The 18,843-nt window shown below is 51.7% G+C and overlaps 1 protein-coding gene across 2 annotated transcripts; it reads left to right on the top strand.

The window, feature by feature from the left end:
- The first annotated feature begins 1,818 nt into the window (after positions 1-1,818).
- On the top strand, positions 1,819-18,785 carry HHATL (hedgehog acyltransferase like). 2 transcript variants are annotated; one of them, XM_088179336.1, is made up of 12 exons: positions 1,819-2,040; positions 3,676-3,826; positions 4,434-4,501; positions 4,817-4,930; positions 5,662-5,856; positions 6,924-7,133; positions 10,285-10,456; positions 12,506-12,650; positions 12,988-13,023; positions 13,703-13,904; positions 15,795-15,936; positions 17,627-18,785. In XM_088179336.1, the coding sequence occupies exons 2-12, from the start codon at positions 3,721-3,723 to the stop codon at positions 17,749-17,751; spliced, it is 1,515 nt and encodes a 504-aa protein (XP_088035462.1). In that variant the 5' UTR covers positions 1,819-2,040; positions 3,676-3,720; the 3' UTR covers positions 17,752-18,785. The 2 variants fall into 2 exon arrangements, with proteins under 2 accessions (XP_088035462.1, XP_014729146.1); XM_014873660.2 differs by lacking the exon at positions 1,819-2,040 and having other exon boundaries at positions 3,227-3,826.
- Positions 18,786-18,843: the final 58 nt, after the last annotated feature.

The raw sequence follows: 18,843 nt of genomic DNA on the forward strand, positions 1-18,843 counted from the left end.
AGCAGGATCATGGATTTCTCAGGATTAAAAAAAAAAAACATGAAGAAGGTGAAAATCTACCATCTGTCTGAAACTGCCCAGGAGGAGCAGCATGATGGGGCTATGGCAAAAAAAAAAAAAAAAAAAAAAAAAAAAAAAAAAAAGATTTGAGGGCTGCCTTTGCTTTCTGCATGTATTGGGATGGGGAATGAGTGAGTTTGGGAGCCAGGCAGGGGGTGACACTGATCTGCTTTTCCTGCACCTCCCCACCACCACATCGAGCTGATGTCCATCCGTGTCCAGATTTATTTTCCCTCCTGCTGAGGCTCCTTGATGTAAAACCTCTGCCTGCCACAGGCACCGGGAGAGCGAGGAATTGCCAGGAATTGTGTCCCGTGCTTATCTGTTAATTACCTCTCCTCCAGTCAATTATAGCGAGCCGAGTCCCCGGGCAGGGATGGAGCTCCGGGCCATCCGAGGGGCTGAATCCTGCCCAGATTAAAGCTGGAAGTGTCACCACACAGCCCTGGCCAGGGAGAGCCCCTCTCTCTGTGTGCACTAAGTGAAAAACGATGCTAAAAACCCGTTTTGTTCGCAGCCAGTGCAAGAGCGGACCTGGGCTGACCCTCCCTGCAGAGCCCAGAACACAACGTCTCACCCCAAAACGAACCAGCCATGGAGGGATTTATAGAACCCAGGGTTCTCTGCCTTTTTGCTCCGTGCTGACCCCTCAGGCAGCCCAGAGATGCTTAGGGAGTTTATTAATTTGAGGTTTTTAACAGGAAAATTTATTCCAGAGAAGAGTTACTTTGGAATTTGCATAATTACAGATATTCAACATAGCATGTTTGCTACAACAGTTTTCAGACCCCAGATGTGTCCCTTGTAGACGTGATTCCACAATCAAATATTTATTTAATTATTTCTTTATATCTATATTTTTCAATTTATTTATTTAGGTGAGCTGTGCCCAGGTCTCACAGATGTGCTGACAGATGTGGGCACCAGGCACAGGCCTGACCCTGAGGCCGTTCTGACTTTTCCTCTTGGCTGAGCTGTGTTTGCCCACCCCGAAGTGACAGAGGCCACAACCCAACCTTGCCCCTTCCTATCCCCTGCTGGGGATGCTGGAAGCAGGGAGGGAGACCCCAAATGTGCTTTGTAGAGATCCCTGGATCATTAAGGTTGGAAAAGAATTCTGAGTTCATCCAGAATCCAAGTGCTAACCCAGCACAGCCAAACCCAGCACAGCCAAACCCAGCACTAAACCATGTCCCCAAAGTGCCACATCTACGATTTTTTGAACGCTTCAGGGATGGTGATTCCAGCACTTCCCTGCACAGCCTGTTCCAGTGCCTGACAACACTTTCAGTGAAGACATTTTCAATAATATCCAATTTAAACCTCCTCTGGCACATCTTGAGGCCGTTTCCTCTTTGTCCTGACACTTCTTACCTGGGAGCAGGAGATGCTGCAGCCTCCAAGCCTCACTTAGATTTAAACACAGCCCTGAGTAGGAATGACACTTCCTTTGGCTCCGTGCCTCAGTTTCCCCGTCCCCACGCAATGATATCTTCCTTTGGAACAAAGTGATGGGGGCAACCCCTTCTTTTTTCAGGGCTAAAAGTGGGGACCCAAACCCCCTCCGGGAGGGATCCGGTCCCTGCCTGGGGCTGCCGTGCCCCGAGGCTCCCAGGGCCGGCTCCCCTGGCTCGGGGTGAGCTTTGGCAGCCAGCACAGGTCCTCTCAGCAGCTGCCGTGACAGACAGCTCCCGAGCCACCCCCCTCTGCAGTGCTGCTCTAAAATAAAAATACCTCCCGCCTGCTCCGCTCCACTCCCAGCCAAACTTCCTCCAGGGGCAAGGTGGGGGACGGCAGCCCAAAAATACCCCAGCCCCCCCCTCCCCAAGCCGGGCTGAGAGATGCTGTAGGGCAAATCAGCGGCCCCCAAACCCTCGGGAGTTGCCCCCTGTCCCTTTTCCCCCCTCCTGTCCCCATCGCGGTGCCGGACGCTGGATCCCCGACCCTCGCCCGCCTCCCCCCGCGGCCCCGGGGCTCAAGGTCAGTAGAGGGGAGCGATGCGGGGTTCGGGGGACACGCTGGGGGTGGTGACATGCTGGTCCCGCACCTTCGGGGCTTTCTGTCACCTCTGCCTGTCCCCAGCGCTCGGCCGGGGTCCGGGGAGGGGGGATGAGGATGATGAGGATGCTGCTGCCACTCGGAGCTGCGGGGGGCTCTGCTGGGACCCCCAGAGCCTCGCTGGGCAGCCCGGGAGCGATCAGGAGTTAAAATTGTCCCAAGGGTCCCCGCCAGCCCCCTCGCCCCCGCAGGGTTGGTCACCGCCTGCCGCCGGCTCCTGTGCGGGGTGGCCTCGCCCGCTCCCTCGTCAAAAAAAAAAAAAAAAAAAAAAAAAAAAAAAAAAAGAAATAAAGAAAAGCTTTGGAAAGCGTGTAAAGGAGGAAGAAAAGCTTTTTAAAGGCACCTCCGTGCGCGCCCTCCCGCCGCAGGGGCACCGCAGCGCGGTGGCAGCGCCAGCCCGCAGCGGCCCCGCACCGCGACTGACCGCCGGGCGACCCCCGAAATTCCCCCGGGATGAACCCGAAATTCCCCCCGGGATAAGCCCGAAATTCCCCCCGGGTTGAGCCCGAAATTCCCCTCGGGTTGAACCCGAAATTCCCCTCGGGATGAGCCCGAAATTCCCCCCGGGAAGCGCCTTTGGTGCACGCCGGGGGGAGATGGGGTCACCTCGCATCGCTGCCAAGGACCTCCTCCTCCATCCCCCTTAAAAACCTCGGCGACCAAACAAAAAAGAAACGTTTAAAATCAAAACAACAATTTTAATATTATTTTAATTTTTATACGGAATTATTTTAATGACCGCAGAAGCTCTGCAAGGCGGGTGCCAGAGCTGACAGAGGGTGACCGCGGCGCCTTTTACGCCTTAATCCCTTGAGCGCTCTCAGGGATGGAGGGGGGGTGCCAGGGCAGGGTCTCCGTGTCCCCCGCATCCCCATCCCGCCTGCTCCAGCCCCGAGCCGCGTTTTGGCAGCTGCCGGACACTGCGAGGCACGTCGCGACGAGGTTAATTAGCCTCGGCAAGAGTAATTAGCCCAGGGCTAATTGCAGGGCTGGGTGTCGCCATCCCCCGAGCGCTGCTGATGCCGCCGGGGGGGCTCAGCCGTGTCTGCGGGGTCCTAAAGGCTCCTGGCAGGGGAAATTTGGGATCACGGGGGTTTGGGAACCGCCCCCCCCAAGAGCCGGAGGTTGGGAAAAAGCTCAGCAGAAGGTGAGCGGGGCGGTGGGGAAACCATCCCCTCCCCTCCACCAGTGCTCTATCCTGGATCTCCTCCGCGGATCCAGCTAGGAATTAGAGTGGGGACATCAGGGACTCCATCCTGGACAGCTGGCATCCTGGAGCAGCTCTGTACATCGGGATAGACGGGAAGAACCTCTCCTCAGAAACACCTGGCCCCAAATCCCGGCTCCTGGATGGGGTTTACAGGAACCTCTCTGCACCTGAGTTGTGTCCCGGGGCTCAGCCCCAGGTGTGACCCTCTTCTCCTCTCTTCAGCCTTCAGGGAAGCCCATAAAGCAGAGCCGGGGAGGAGCAGCAGCAGGAATTGAGGGTGTTGGAAGGGGTAGGAGGGCAGGTGAGCTCTCATCCCCGATTTTCCTCCCTCTCTTTCCTTTTGCCAGGTGTGGATCCCTCCCTGGTGCCCGCCGGGGCTGTGACCTCCCACCATGGGGGTTAAAGCGATGCTCCCCAGCTACGAGCTGGGGTTTTATGCTCTCGTGGTGACCTGTGCTGTGCTCTACAGCGGCAGCGGCATCTTCGAGGCATCCAGAGGTAACGCTGCCACCACATCCCCTGGGAGGGGCCGTGGGTGTCAGCTGCCTGCTTTTACAGCTCTTGATACCAGCAGCAGATTCCCCGGCTTTGACTTTGGCAGAGAACAGCTTGGAAATCCTTTCTAAAAGGGATTTTTTGCCTTTTTGTCCTCATTTCCACTGCTCAGGGCAAGAGGCTATGGGATGTCACGGGTCTCCAGGCAGTGCCACACCAGGCAACCACCAGCACCTTGTCTATGCAGGGTTGATTCCCTTTTTTGTTTGTTTTGGGGGGTTTTTTATTGGTTGGGTGCGTTTTGTTTGTTTCTGGCTTTCTTTTGTGTTTGTTTGTGGGGTTTTCTTGTTGTTGCTTTTGTTTGGAAGCCCATAAACCTGAAAACTTTATGGCACCAGCCAGGGAACGTGTGATGAGAAAAAGGCTTTGCTGAAAATTCCCACAGGAACCTGCGGTCACTGGCTCTTTTGGTTGTCCTTAGGCACTTTTGGGATGGGGTATTTGAGCCCTGGTGGCTCATTATCACAACGATGAAGGTTCTGGGCCTGCATTGAACCCCAATCCCGTTTCCCAGAGCTTTTCTCTCCCTGTAACTCTGGTTCTTTTGCAGACAGCATGAACAGAAAGGCTTTTCGGGACGGCATAAAGCCGGGCTGGCACTACTTCGGCAGGAAGATGGTGAGTGAGGAAGGGCTTGGGCTTTTCCAGCTACAGACAAGCTGGTCAGGGGAGAAACAGAGCCGGATTTTCTGCTGCTAACACACTTTTTGCGAAGTCCGCATGATTCGTATTTTTCTCCCTGAAATAGCAGGGAAAATGCCAGCCCTGAGGGGCTGTGGATGCTCTGCTTTGTGTGCGACCTCTGCTCGTCCCTCCTGGGGGTTTTATATCCGAGCTAAAGTGCTCGGGAGCCCTTGGGTGGAAAATGGGAATGGAAAAGCTGTAAAAGCTGTGGGGCTGGGGGCAGTGAAGTGCCTGGTGCTGCTCCTGCAGGACGTGGCCGATTTCGAGTGGGTGATGTGGTTCACCTCGTTCAGGAACGTCATCATCTTCGCCCTCTCAGGACACGTCCTCTTCGGCAAGATCTGCTCCATGACCGTGCCACAGGTGAGCAGTGTAACGTGGTGCTGTTTTCACCACTTCATTCGTGGTTTGTTAGATGTTTCTTCCTCTACACTCAGAGACAGGATTAAAAAACACGGAGATGAATTTTCTCGTGTTTGGGTTTGGTTGTTTATTAAATCTTATCTAAAGGACACAGAATTCTGCAACACTTCCAGCCACCAGCTAAAAGTGAGCAAATGGAGTGAGATCCAGCTGCTACAAAGTCTCTTAAAGCTAAACAGTCCAATAGAGAATTAACACCTATATTATTTATACTTTTAGCCTAATAACCAAATTCCCGTGACCCTCAGTGCAGCATTAACTGTCCAGCCAGAAACTACTGCCTGAAATCATGAAGAAGAGGAAGAGCACTGAGACACCACCCAAAATCCTCCATCTTGTCCCATACCTATTACTATACTATAAAAACTTCAAATTTAAAACCCTTCACCATGTGAAACCACACACTTCTATTTAACTACACATCACTGATTTTAACTCCATCACTCAAATTTGGAAGCCTTCTCCAAGGCCTCAAGTCAAAAGCAGTGTTCTCCAAGGGGTCAGTGTCAGAAAGCACAGAAAGCTCAAAAAACCTGAGGTTTCTGGGATCCAACAAGAAGGGATGTGGTGACATGGGTTTGAGAGCACCAGGGGTGGTCTGGGATGGTGTGGAAGGGGTTTTGGGGGATGCTCTGGGGTTGGGGCTCTCACCACAGCTGCTCTCTCTGCAGCACCGGGCTGTGATGTACATGATCTACGGGGTCCTGGCTGTGCTGGCCAGCATGGGGCTGGTGTACCTGATGATCATCCTGTCCCACTGCCTGCTCCTCTACTCGGTGGCCCTGGCCAAGCAGAAGTGGCTCTGCTACGTGGCTGGGCTCTGCTGCCTTGCCTCCTTCAAGGTGGAGCCCTTTGGCTCGTGGCAGGTGGGTGCTGTCCTGGCCGTGTGTCTGCCTTGTTTCCAGCCCAGTGCTGTGCATCTCCTCGGGGTTATCCCCAGGGAAGGCAGCCCCGGGCCCTGGCCATTTCTCCTGGCTGCATCAGAACTCTCACAGCATTTTAGAGGGAAGGGGCTGTGGAGGTGTGAGCTTGGGAATAATCCCACAGTGCTTATGTCATGTTTTGGTGGCTTCATGCTGCTCCAGAGCAAAGGACAGCTGAGTCCTCCTTGCTGCCCAGGCAGTAATTTGTTAGCCTGTTGTTGCTCTGTGCCTCAGTTTCCCCAGCTGTAACACAGAGCTGGGATGGGTTCAGTGATGCCCATCTCTTAGGTCACAGCCTAGCTAAGATTTTTATCTCGCTGGTGGGTGGAGAGAAGCCCAGAAAGGACCTTATGAAAATATTCAGTCCCTCAGCAGGACAGTGCTGTCACTCCCTGCCTCTGAAAATGTGTTCCTCTCCACCAACCCCATGGTGGCTGTGCTTTGCTCTGTAGGGACACCTGTGACAGGGTGACATTGCCACCCCATTGTCACAAAGCCTGTGTGACCAGCAGCTGCTTGGTGACATGGCCAGGAGGATCTACCTCTATCCACCCAGTTCCTGAATGCTCTGAGCTGCAGGGGCCAGCTGGGAAATCGAGCCCCAGTTTTCTCTTTCTAGCTCATTAACTTCAGACACAATTGGTGTCAGAGCATAATTAGAGGTTTTCCTTGAACTGAAAACCGAACTGACAGAGGCCAGGGTTAGAGGAGATGTTAGGAAAAAAATTCCTCCCTGTGAGGGTGGGGAGGCCCTGGCACAGGGTGCCCAGAGAAGCTGTGGCTGCCCCTGGATCCCTGGCAGTGTCCAAGACCGGGTTGGACATTGGGGTTTGGAGCACCCTGGGACAGTGGAAATGTCCCTGCCCATGGCAGAGGTGGCACTGGGTGAGCTTTAAGGTCCCCCCAACCCAAACCCTTCTCTGCTGCCTCAGGAGTGATATCCCCCACAAAGCGAGGCAGCACAGAAGTGACACCACATTCCTGATCGTCACTCTCTGTTTCTCGTGCAGAGTGGGTTTGTAACGGGATCTTTTGATCTCCAAGATGTCCTTTTCTACGGAGGCTGCACCTTCACCATCATGCGCTGCATGAGCTTTGCCCTGGAGAGCTCCGAGAGGGACGAGGGCATCTACTCCATCTTCGACCTCCTCAAGTACAACTTCTACCTCCCCTTCTTCTTCTTCGGGCCTGTCATGACATTTGACCAGTTCCACGCCCAGGTGAGTGATCCTGAGGCCAGGCTGGAGCAGGATTTCTCCCCAAAATTTGTTTGCTTGGGGTTAATGTCTACGAAAAACCCCAACTTTTGCCACAGTGAAGATGCGAATGGGTGTAGAACTTCTCGTGGTCACCTCTGGTCTGTGGCTGTGCATTTTTGTGGGGAAGGGCATAAACTGATGGATTTTTAGCCTTCTTTTTGGGGTTTTTTTTTGGCCATTTTCACTGACCAATTCACAATGGAAGATCTTGCTGTGGTGTCCTTTTTCCCTGGGCATCTGTACTGCTTGGTGCCTCAGTTTCGTTGTGTTGTCACCCCAGCACCTTTGTGATGAGGGCCACACATGTGATGCCCACCCCTGCTGTGACAGCAAGGACATTTCTGTCTCCCATTTCCATCCAGCTGCTTCACCCAGGGAGCAGGAGCTTCCAGGGATGGCTTATGTGTCTTTAGATCAAGTTATTTCTGAGGAAATAAATAAGATTGGGTGGAAAGCTGAGTCCCAGCAATTGGGGATCCATGAAATACCCTGATTCACCAAATCTTTGCCTGTTCCACATAACCAAGGGAGCTTTTGGATGAGCAGACTCCAAACAAAACTGGAAAACGCCAGCACCTCTGGAGCTGTGCCACAGTCCAAGATGAAACCAGCTGTGCTGTGTCCATCCTCACTCTTCCCACCTCAACCTCCTTCTGCACCAAGGATCACCCTCAGCCACCAAAGCAAACTGGTGATGCTGGCAAAGGGAGGTGTTTGCTCAGCAGTGATGCTGTGGATTCCCACCACCAACCCAGGTTCCTTTTGCAGAAGAACAGCTACACTGAGATTTTGGACCCAATCTGATGCCTGGGTACGAGAATGTTTTGGAAAAAGTTGTGAATTCAGAAGAAAAACCAGCCAAGGCAGGGGAGAGCAGCCAGAGCCTTATGGTGAGGAGAAGACCAAAGACCCACCAGCCCAGCACCTTCTCTCACATGTGGGGCTGCTTCTGGTTTCCTAACAAAGGGATGAGCCATGATCCCAGTCCTACTCCTTGCCTGCTCTTCACCTCTGGAATTAACAACTTCTTAAAAGGAACAAGGGCCCTAAGGTCTTACTGGATATATTAAAAACGATTTTTAAAGCATTTGTCCCTGAAGATTATAAGGTCAGCTCTGGTGTCCCTGTCAGGAATGCAGCCAGGTACCTATAAATGGGGATATGAAACTCCTCCTGTCTCCAACACCTGAACTCCCACTGCTCCTGCCGAGCTGGATCCAGGGGGAGTTTTATTTCCTGCTCCTTTGCACAACCCCAAACCAGGATGTCTGAAGACACTTAATGAGCAATTCCCCTCTCTGCTGCTTCCAAGGCTCATCCCAAAGGCACAAGGATTAAGTCCCCTGCCCTGGCCAGGGGTCCTGGCTTGGCCTGGCCACCACTGCCATCTCCTGGCTACATCCCCCCTGCACTGCTGGAGCTGAGGCTGGCTGCAGAGGTGAATTCTTAATTACCCAAGAGCAATTAAGGCAGGAGGCAGACAGAACCCTTCCCCAGGATGGGATGTATGGCCCAGTTAGGGATCGGATGTGTCCCTTTGGATCCTACTCGTCCTACATCCCGGTGAAGCTCTTGCATCCCTATGTTAGATGGGAACTCATCTCTACCAGGGCGTGGCCAGCCAAATTTGGGTGGAGAAGCATCTTTCTGACTGAGATCAAGGGAATAAATCCTCTTCTCTAGGGCTGGGAGTGTGGGGGACACAGCCCTGATGCCAAGGGGGTGGTGGCTGAGTGCTGGCACCATGCACAGATGTGAGGACGAGAGGAAACAACTTGAGTTACACCAGGGGGAGGTTAAGACAGGATATTAGGAATAATTTCTTCAAGGAAATGGTTGTTAAGCATTGGAACAGACTATCCAGGGCAGTGGTAGAGTCACCCTCATCCCTGGAGGTGTTTCAAAGACGTGTAGATGTGGCACTTGGGGACAGGGTTTAGTGATGGGCTTGGCAGTGCTGGGTTAATGGTTGGACTCAATGATCTTAATGGCTTTTTCCAGCCTAAACCATTCTGTGATTCCATGAAAAAAGAGTTCTGTGTCCTCCCACACATCCCCATGCCAGACCCTGTCCTCTCTCAGCTCAGGGTCCAGTGACCTCTTTGTATCCTCAAAGCACCTGGTACTTAACAGACACACACAAAAAAAAAATCTGGCAAAGGCTTTAATTCTCAGGAATCATCTGGATTTGACAACAGGGCTGGTGCAGCAGGCTGTGGATTATGCAGGGAGAGCTCCCACCTCTCGCAGGGAATAAAGGGGAAGTAATAAACATAAGAGGATTTTGAATAGAGCAGCGATTTTACAGCGATGCGGGGAAGCAAGGACATCGCTCTGCCCCGTGTAATCCTGAGAGCTCACCCTGACGATATTTATATGACAACGACCAGAGATGTGACAGCTCCTGGAGGCAAAGCCCAGTCCCTGTTCGTGCAAGACACAGCAGGGATGAAATCCCCATCAGTCAGGTCCCACCCATCCAGGAGAGCCCCTCGAGCAAGTCTCCCTCTCGTTTACAGCAGGAGTCTGCAGCAGAAGCCTCAGGCATCAGCAGTTCTCCTCCCAGACGACCCTGGACAAAAATACACCAGGCCCTGGCAGAGCTGTCAGGTTGGGATTCCAACCCTGGGATCCATCCTGGAGATGTGATGGGTGCAAGCATTTTCTCTCTCTTAGTGCCTTTTGGAGGGGATTGTCCTTAAGCAAAGTTGATTTTCTGAGCCCGTTGCTGCAGAAAGAACATGAAACGCTGGGAGCTCCCTGCTCAGAGTGGATTTCCCCCCATCTGGAGTCCCTGAGTATGGCCAGACCTTTGTGTGACCACATTCCTGCTCTGCTGGGAAATCCCTGGGAAGAGCAGGAGGATGCACTAGGGACATCCCTGCTGTCCTCAGCACTGCTGTGGGTGGGACATGTCCTGTTCCTTGTGGATGTGCCCACCTGAGCCAGCCCTTGGGTCTCCTTTAATCAGTGGAAATTTGAGCCACGTAGTCCATGGTATGATTTCTGAAGGGGAATGATGGCTCAATCCCTATTTGGACCTTGCCCATCCCTGTGGATGAAGGAGCAATGCCCTGGGCTCAGCCCTGCCCTGGTTTGTCCCTCCCTGCAGGTGAGCACCCGAGAGCTGCGGCGCAAGGACGACGAGATGAAGAACATCCGAGTCAATGCCCTGCTCCACGTGGGGGCCATCGTGGCTGTGGACATCTTCTTCCACTTCTTCTACATCCTCACCCTCCCTTCTGACCTGAAGTTCGTGAATCGCCTCTCGGACTGGTCCTTGGGTGAGTGGCCGTGCTTGGGCACGTTCACCCTTGTGCTCAGCTCCAAAGCAGTGGTGAGTGATCCCCATCTCCATCCACCCCCCTTGAGAGGCTTTGGGAATGCCTGTGCTGGACAGGTTTGAGTAAAAACCCCTCATCCTCCCACTGGCCATGCACAGAGCTGGGGTTGGAAAGCACATGGTGCTGGTTTGATCTTTTCACAGTGTATGTTGTTTAGTTTGGGGTTTAGGAAGCTGAGCACCAAGATATTTTTTGTTGCTTTCGGACTGGAAGGGAGCTCAGCACCTCCAAAAAATCAGCATGACACAGAAAACCACATGCAGCAAGGCAAAGCCTGATTGCATGTAAGGGAAGCTGTCCATAGAGTAGTCAAAACTGGGAGAGGTGTCCAGAGAGGTCAGGGATTGTCCCAAAAGGGTAATATTCAGCACTTAAATGGACAATGTCCAGGGCAATGTGATCTCTACCTATAGCTAGGTGTTCTCCAAGAATGGCTGGACCAGAGACCTCCAGAAGGCAAATTCCCAGGTGTCTTGGCTTGAAAGACAGGTGTCTGCTAAGGAAGGCAGGAGCCTCTCTTGAAATGGAAAATGTAAACCCCCTCCATCCAAATTATTATAGTTTTGAAATTAAGGAACTCTCAGGCAAAGATATGGGAATAGGAATAACAGTTCTTTACCAGGAAAATTAAAATACAATAGTACAAAAAGCCAAAACAGTGGCAGAGTGAGAATCCAAGGTGCCCCCGTCAGTCAGTCAGGGTTGGTGCAGTCCCATTCCATGGTGGCTGCATCCTCCTGCAGTGACAGATGTGGTTCTGCTGGAGCAGGGCTCCTGCACAAGGTGCAGTCTTCCCCTGGAGGTCCAGTGATGATGTGGAAAGGTCCAGTTTTCCTCTGGGATCCAATGGGAAAAGGCTGCTCTGATGTTCCAAATTAGAGATTTTTATCTAGGTAGGAAATGTTTGACTCCTCCCCTTGGCTGGAGCATCTCCCAGTGGGATGATGGAATTTTATCAGCCATGCAGTGGGACTGAATGGCCATTAACAGGAGAGATCTCCTGGAGTTATGAGGGATGGGTCCTGGAAGAGATAAGAAAACTGTCCTACTTGTTTTTAACAGCTGGCCCATTAACAGGATATCCCCCCAGAGTTATGAGAGATGGGTTATGGTAGAGATAAAGAACACTGCTCCACTTGGTTTTAACAGCTGGTGGTAGAATACACACTGCTGGTTACATCTTGCCTTGCAACCTAAGACCCCGGGATAAGTGATGGAAGCAGCCCTGGCCTTCAGCTGGCAGCTGGGTGGAGCATTCCAGATGATCAAATCCATGTCTGATGGCAGCATTTCAGACACCACCACACAGCAGAGGCCAAGCAGGGGCTGGAGGAGCCTCATGACTCTCCAGAGTGGCAGCTCGAGGCCAGGATAAAATCCTAATGCAGCTGGAGTGGCTCTAACATGGATTTAGGGTCTCCCAGGAGCCCTGGCTAGATGGATCCTGTGTTACCCCAGAGGGAACTGAGCTCTTCTGAGTGTACTGACCATGGTGGGAGCATCCCTTAATCTGGGAGCTGGATCCCACCAAGACAGGGGCATTATAGCAGCTCTTTGCAGAGGCATTTGAAATCTTTAGTAGCTGTCCCTGCAGAGTTTGTTTCCCAGTGTCAGACACCTCTTTAAGTCAGAGGTTCTGACCTGGCTCTGCTGTAGCATGGATGTTACACCTGTGGCAAGAGGGAGCTGGGGTTGGTGGGAATTTTGATGGAGGTGCCAATAAAACCTGAGAGGCCAGACCTGAGAGCTGTGAGTTCATCACAGCTTAACAAGCCTCATAGGGAAGGCACAATGATGGAATAAATTACTGTATTAACAGAACTTCTTGGACTACTAAGACCAATAAGCAGTTTGCTCTCTAATACCCTGAGAAGAAATTGTCCTTTGGTTCAAGCCTCTTAAAAAACTTAGTTGTAAAAGATTTGCTCTGCAGAAATCCTGATGCATTCCTGTTCCTTTTTCCCTGTTTGACTTCCATTTTTGCTCCAGCTGGCCTGGCCTACTCCAATTTGGTGTATGACTGGGTGAAAGCTGCTGTCATGTTTGGGGTCATCAACACCATCGCCAGACTGGACCACCTGGACCCACCCCAGCCCCCAAAATGCATCACCATGCTCTACATCTTTGCTGAAACGTGAGTACCAGGAGCAGAGTGTTTGAGCTGGACAGGGCTTGCATGGAAGGGAGGACACCTGGGCTGTCCTGGGCAGCTGGTCTGTGAAGTGGTGACCACCTGAAACCATAGATTAGACCTGGCCAGAACCCTGGGAAACATTCTTGGGCAGGGAGAAATAGGTAAGGAGAGAAGTTAAGCCATGTCTCTAATGGCATCTGTCCAAGGAAGGAGCCTGGAAGACTTCTGTGAGCAAGGTCCAAGATGTGCCTTGCCAGGGGATTGGGTGTTTTCTCTGTTTGAAGTTTTTTTTTTATTGTCATTGTGTGTTTAACATGTTGTTATCATCTTATTGTAGGCATTTTGACAGAGGGATTAATGACTGGCTGTGCAAGTAAGTGTCCAGTCGGCCACCTCTAGTCTGGTTCAGGGTCTGCTCTTCCATCCCAGATCAATGAAGCATCACATGCTGCTCATCCCAAAGCTGGGGTGTCCTCTCTCCTGGATAAACCCCACTATTTGCTCTGTTTAGCCCCAAACCTGTTGAATTAAGTGCACAAAGAGTAACAGCCCACTCCTCCAAAGCTGGGAATAAAAGAGTGCTGTCCCAAAGTCCCTTTAATTCTGGTGGGTTTAGTATTCCCTCAGAGGAGGAAGAGCCAGCTATCTGTTTCTCCAGGAGGAAAGGGGAACTGTAGCTCCATCTGCATCTTTCTCAGCACTTCACCTCCCTTCATCCATGAGTTCACACCAGCAAACCTCTACTGAGGGGGGGTGGTGGCTGCTTTGCAATAAAATTCTGAGCTCCAGCAAGTCTGAGAGAGCCTCCAGATCTAGAGACCCCAAGTTTTACCTGCCAGAGGGGAAAAGGTGGATATTTCGTCCTTGAGTATTTATAGGTTTGTAGAAACACAAGTCACAAGTTGTTGGGACACAGCAAAAATCAGTTTATTGCCAGAACATCCCTCCTGTTTTTACTGGGATGTCCTGGACTGACCTGTCTGTGAGGAGAAGAAACTCCAGAGGGGTCTCCTGGACTACAGGGAGCACCAACCACCTTCCCTGGCTTTTAGGTACGTGTATGACCACCTTGGAGAGAACCACGACAACATCCTGAAGGAGCTGGTGGCCAGCATCACCACCTTTGCCATCACCACGCTGTGGCTGGGGCCCTGTGAGCTCGTTTACATCTGGTCCCTGGCCAACTGCTTCGGCCTCAACTTCGAGCTCTGGGTGCAGAAATTCTTCCAGCTGGGGCCCTTTGCCAAACTGGAGGTGAGGAACACCAAAGGGGATGGGGACAGGTCAGGGGGGATGGGGACAAGCTCTGGTGCTGGAAGGTGTCTGTGGATGGAGGCAGCTCACAGTGGTTGGTAGGAGTCAAATTTTTGGAGAGCAGAATCTGTGAGGATGCTGTGAGGCTCCGTGCTCTCCTGTGTGAGGATCTGAGGCTCTTTCCTGTGGCCTTTAAAATCATGAAATCACTAAGGCTGGGAAAGAACATCAAGTCCAGCTGTCTGCTCAGCACCACCACCATGCCCACCACTAAACCATATCCTTAAGTGCCATATCCATGCATTTTTTTTTTACATTTCCAGAAATGGTGACACCCCTGGACAATCCTTGGGATCAGCTACTGAGCTGGACAAGGGAAGCACGGTCCTGGTGCTCTGTCCCCCTTCATTTTCTGCACTTTGTCACCCATCCAAAGCAAATAAACTCCTGCCCCTGTGATGCTTCACAGGAAATTTATTGGGGTGGGAATTCCAGAGGTCCAAGAGAAGCAGGAATGCATCTCCAATGAGGCATCAAAGTGCCACAGATGGACACAAAACATGAGGCCTTTTCTAGGAATATGTTTATGCATATGGGGAATATTCTATGGGGAATATCCAGATTCTATGATCCTATGGGGAAACGTTTATATATTTCCTTATGGGAATAATTTTTTCTTCTTGTTTTACAAAGCATCTTGGCATTCTCAGTGGGTTTGATCTGATTTCTTTTAAAAGCAAGTGTTTGGATGCTAGAACAAATTAAAAAAAAAACACTTCAAAGCTTAGTGCCCTGTCTCTATTTGGGACCAAGGTGTCTTAGGGACATACTGGGAAAAAAGAATCTTTAAAAATTCTACCCTGGACACAATTTTGTTCCTTATTTCTTTTTCTCAGTTTAGAGTCTGGTGGTCCTAAATTAGTTAAATAAAGATCTATTTTGAATAAAAACCGTGGAGAGCAATCTTCCTGTTCTGCTCTCCTTGTTGAACTCCTAATCAGATTAAGGCTCTCACAGGCAGTGAAATCTCCTTCCCTGAGGCACCACAATTCCCAGCACTAAATGGCCTGGGGATTCACCGTGCTCTTTGAAGGCTGCTATAAACTCCTTCCCTGCTCCTCTCACAGCAGCTGATCCTGGAGATTGTGCCAGTGACAATTCCACTCTGCTGCTGTCATTAGTTTTGAGCTGTTTTTTTCTTTTTTAATTCCTGAGAAACTATTTTTACCAGGACCCAGGAGTGATTTGCATGTAGGGCTATTAATAATCCTAGGATACAACAGATTCTTCTGCCTTGGGGAGTGGCTTACCCAAGGTAAGAGGTGGATAAAGCAGAATTCAACCATTTCATTTTAAAGAGGTTCTGAGAGAGCTGGAGAAGGGCTTGTGACAAGGATGTGGAGGGAAAGGACAAGGAATAATAGATTTAAACTGATGGAGGGCAGGGTTAGATGGGATCCTGGGAAGGAATTCTTCCCTGTGAGGGTGCTGGGGCCCTGGCACAGGGTGCCCAGAGAAGCTGTGGCTGCCCCTGGATCCCTGGAAGTGTCCAAGGTGAGGCTGGACAGGGCTTGGAGCAGCCTGGGACAGTGGAATTGTCCCTGCCCATGGCAGGGAGTGGAATGGATGATCCTTAAGATCCCTTCCAACCCAAACCCTTCCATGTGTCTGTGATTCCACAATTATCATGACACTGTGTCTGATATCTTTCCCCTACCCACGGGACCCAGAGTCCCTAAAGCAGCAGAGCAGTTTTGCCTTGTCCTTTTATTTCCTCATTCCAGAGACACTAAAAGCTGCTCTGCTTTTTGCCTCCTCTCTGGGATCCCAGCTGGAGTTTGCTGGAGTTGTACCAGTCCCTCCTTTTCCCTTTGCTCTCTCTCCTCCCAGGCCAAGCTGTCAGGGGCCATGTCTCGGAGGATCAGGGCAGCTTTTGGGGCAGTGAATTTCTGGGCCATCGTCCTCTACAACATCCTGGCCCTCAACAGCCTGGAGTTTGCACTGCTGGTGACCAAGAGACTCCTTGTGATGGGTAAGGTGCTGCCTGCCAGCCTTCCCCATTGAGAGACCCCTGTCTTCATGGGGGCACATTGGTATGGGACCTGAGGACTGGGATTTTGAATCCTTTTGGGTCCAAACTGCCCTGGCCACTGGCTTGGGATGTGACTGCTCCAAATGTCCTTAATTTTTGTGCAAAAAGTGCAGGCAGTGGTTTCTTAGCCCTGCCAGCTCCTCACTGAGTGCTCTGGGGTACCAGCTGCCTTCCAGGTGTGCTGGTACTGATGCCTGGAGAGGCTCACCTGGAACAGAGGCTGGGCAGTACTAAAGAATAAAGTAAGGATTTATTAAAAGGCCTTCAAAGGATTCACCTTGGGCAGTACAAGAGCCTGGCCATGGCTACACCCAAGATGGACCCTGGGTCAGGAGTTTTTACATTTTTATAAGTTTTGGTCCATTTCCATATTGGGGTTCATTGTCCAATTCCAGCTCCAGGTTCTGCAGTCCCACCCTCCCAGATTGTCTCCTCAATTTGCTGCTGTTTGCACTTTTTGGGGCTGAAGCTGCAGCGGTGTCCTTGGTTCTGGGGCTGGAAAAGGATTGTTCTGTGTGCCTGAGCTGGGAGGAGAACTTGTAACACTTGATATGAAGTTCAGAGTTATACACTAAGGCAGTGCAGAATCTGAAAAATATGAAAGCTAAAACTTAAGGCATCAGTACAGCTCCTGGCACAGCCTGACACTGGTTTAGTCTCCCTGGAGCACTGCAAGGGTCACATTAACCTTACCAAGCAGGGCTGAGCCCCTACCTGTGAAATGCCCTCCTTGGTGGAGAAAGGGGTTGGCTCATCCTGCTCCAGCAGACATTCCTGCACCATCCCGAAGGTGACAGGTACAAATCCTCATCTGAAGTCTGCACATTTCTAATCAGTGGACTGTGGCACTGTTTTGAAGCCTCCTTGAGCTGCCCAGGGTATAAATAGCCATCAGGAGTCGGCATCCTGCAGCCTCTCTGGGATGGGGCTGGCGTAGGGGATGGATAATGTCACACTTGGTGTGCCAGGAGTGCCTGCCTGCTGAGCTCGCTGGCTTTTGCTGGTTCCATTATTCATTGCAGAGCTCCTGTTTTAGCAGGAACAAACCCTGGATCCACCCCTCTGCTGTGGATACCAGGTTTGTGATTGCAAACACCGTCAGACCCTTCCGAAGAGGAGGGAGAGCTCCAGGCTCTGCCACTGACGTAGGTGACAAAAATATGTATTTTCCTGGGTGGACACTGTGTCCTCACTAAGAACAGGACAAGGCTGGGGTTGATCCTCAGCATCAGTGGGGGCCAAACCTTCCAGAAGGTCACAGTGTTGAGCAATGACGGACGTGGGCAGAAATTTCTGTTCAATGGGCAGAAAGTCAACCACAATTTCTGAACTTGGGGAGCAGAAGGATTTTTGGGGGTAAGAGGGGCCCAAAGCCCCTCCAGCATGTCCCCACATTTGCTGCAGTCCATGGTGCCTTGGTGGGCTCAGGCACAGCTTCATCTAATCTGAGGGTTTCCCTCTTCTCCCGGTGAAGCTCCAGGGCTGGATCTACGACAAAAAAATATCATTGGCCACCATGAGCTTGTGTGACCCCCCCAAACCCACCTGAGGGGCAGCTGTGCTGGTGAAAGATTGTCCTTGTTAGGCAAGCAGCCACATCTGGATGACCATGTGTCCCTCCCTGCTCTAGGTTTCCCCGTGAGCACCTTGTCCATCTGGTTCATCACCTACTGCGGCGTGCAGCTGATCAAGGAGCGCGAGCGCATCCTGGCCATCGAGGAGGAGCAGAAGGGTGACAAGGCAAAGGTGGAGTAGAGGAGGAGTTTGGGACAGGCTTGTCCCAAAGCCTTGTCTCCCTTCCAGCCACTGCTGCCAGGCCAGCCACTGGCCAGGGCTCTCCAAGCCCTCCTGACAATCGGACTGCTGTAGCTCATCCTCGTAGAAGTCACCTGGAAGGCACAAGTTATCCCCTTGCTGCAGGAAAGATTTTCCATCAGGCACGGTGGGCATTTCACAGTCTCCCCAGGATGCTGAGGCAGCTCCCAGGACATTTCTTTCATGCCAGAGCCATGTCCACGTTTTTTTTCTGACCCTCTGGCATTGTGCAGGCCCAGAGATTTCATCCCCTGCTTCCCACAACACTTGGTCCACCAGCACTGGGTTCCCCCACAGCCCCTGTCTCCCATAGGACACTCTCCAGGTCCCATGGCTGGAGGTTTTAGGGCCCTGCACTGCTGGATCCAAGACTGATGTGGCCACCACGACCACCCCACTGGGACTCAAGCCAAAGCCCACCTCAGTTTTTTTATATGCCATGGACAAAGGTTTAAGCTCACATTCCTGCCCATGGCTGAGGGACAGAATGTGCTGTAGCCAACCCTTGCTCATCTCCAGCCACCCATCCCTTTCCTCAGCTGCCTTTGGTGTGCACAGCCCACAGCTGTAGGGCTGAGTGAGCACACAGGTGAATGGGATCAAAGGAGAAAAACCCCAGATGAAGGGCAGGGACTCGGGGCTGGGTGGTGGAGGGAAAGCCCATGGGAGAATTAGACTTTGGGAGTGTGTGAAACACAGTGCCTTGTGGGAAAGGTGGGTTTGTAATGGAAAAATAGCTCTGGCTCTCTTGCACTTTAGAGTAACTCTCAGTGGCCTTATGTCTGAGTCATGTCGCTGTTTGGTGAGGGCAGGATCCACACCCCTCTGCAGCAGGGGTTGAGACACCTGGTGCATCCCTGTGGATGAAGCAGGATGGGTTCCTAGCCAGCTTTCAGCTCTGCCAAAATAATTTGTGAAGTTCCTGGTAAATGTCACGTATTTATGTAGCCAATAAATGTTGGATAACTCTGGCACCTGCTGCTCATCCCTGTTGTGCTGCTGGGCTGCAGGTGACACCCCCGGAGCTGAGAG

This window comes from Sturnus vulgaris, chromosome 1, assembly GCF_052056855.1.
Source record: "Sturnus vulgaris isolate bStuVul1 chromosome 1, bStuVul1.hap1, whole genome shotgun sequence".
Taxonomy (NCBI): domain Eukaryota; kingdom Metazoa; phylum Chordata; class Aves; order Passeriformes; family Sturnidae; genus Sturnus; species Sturnus vulgaris.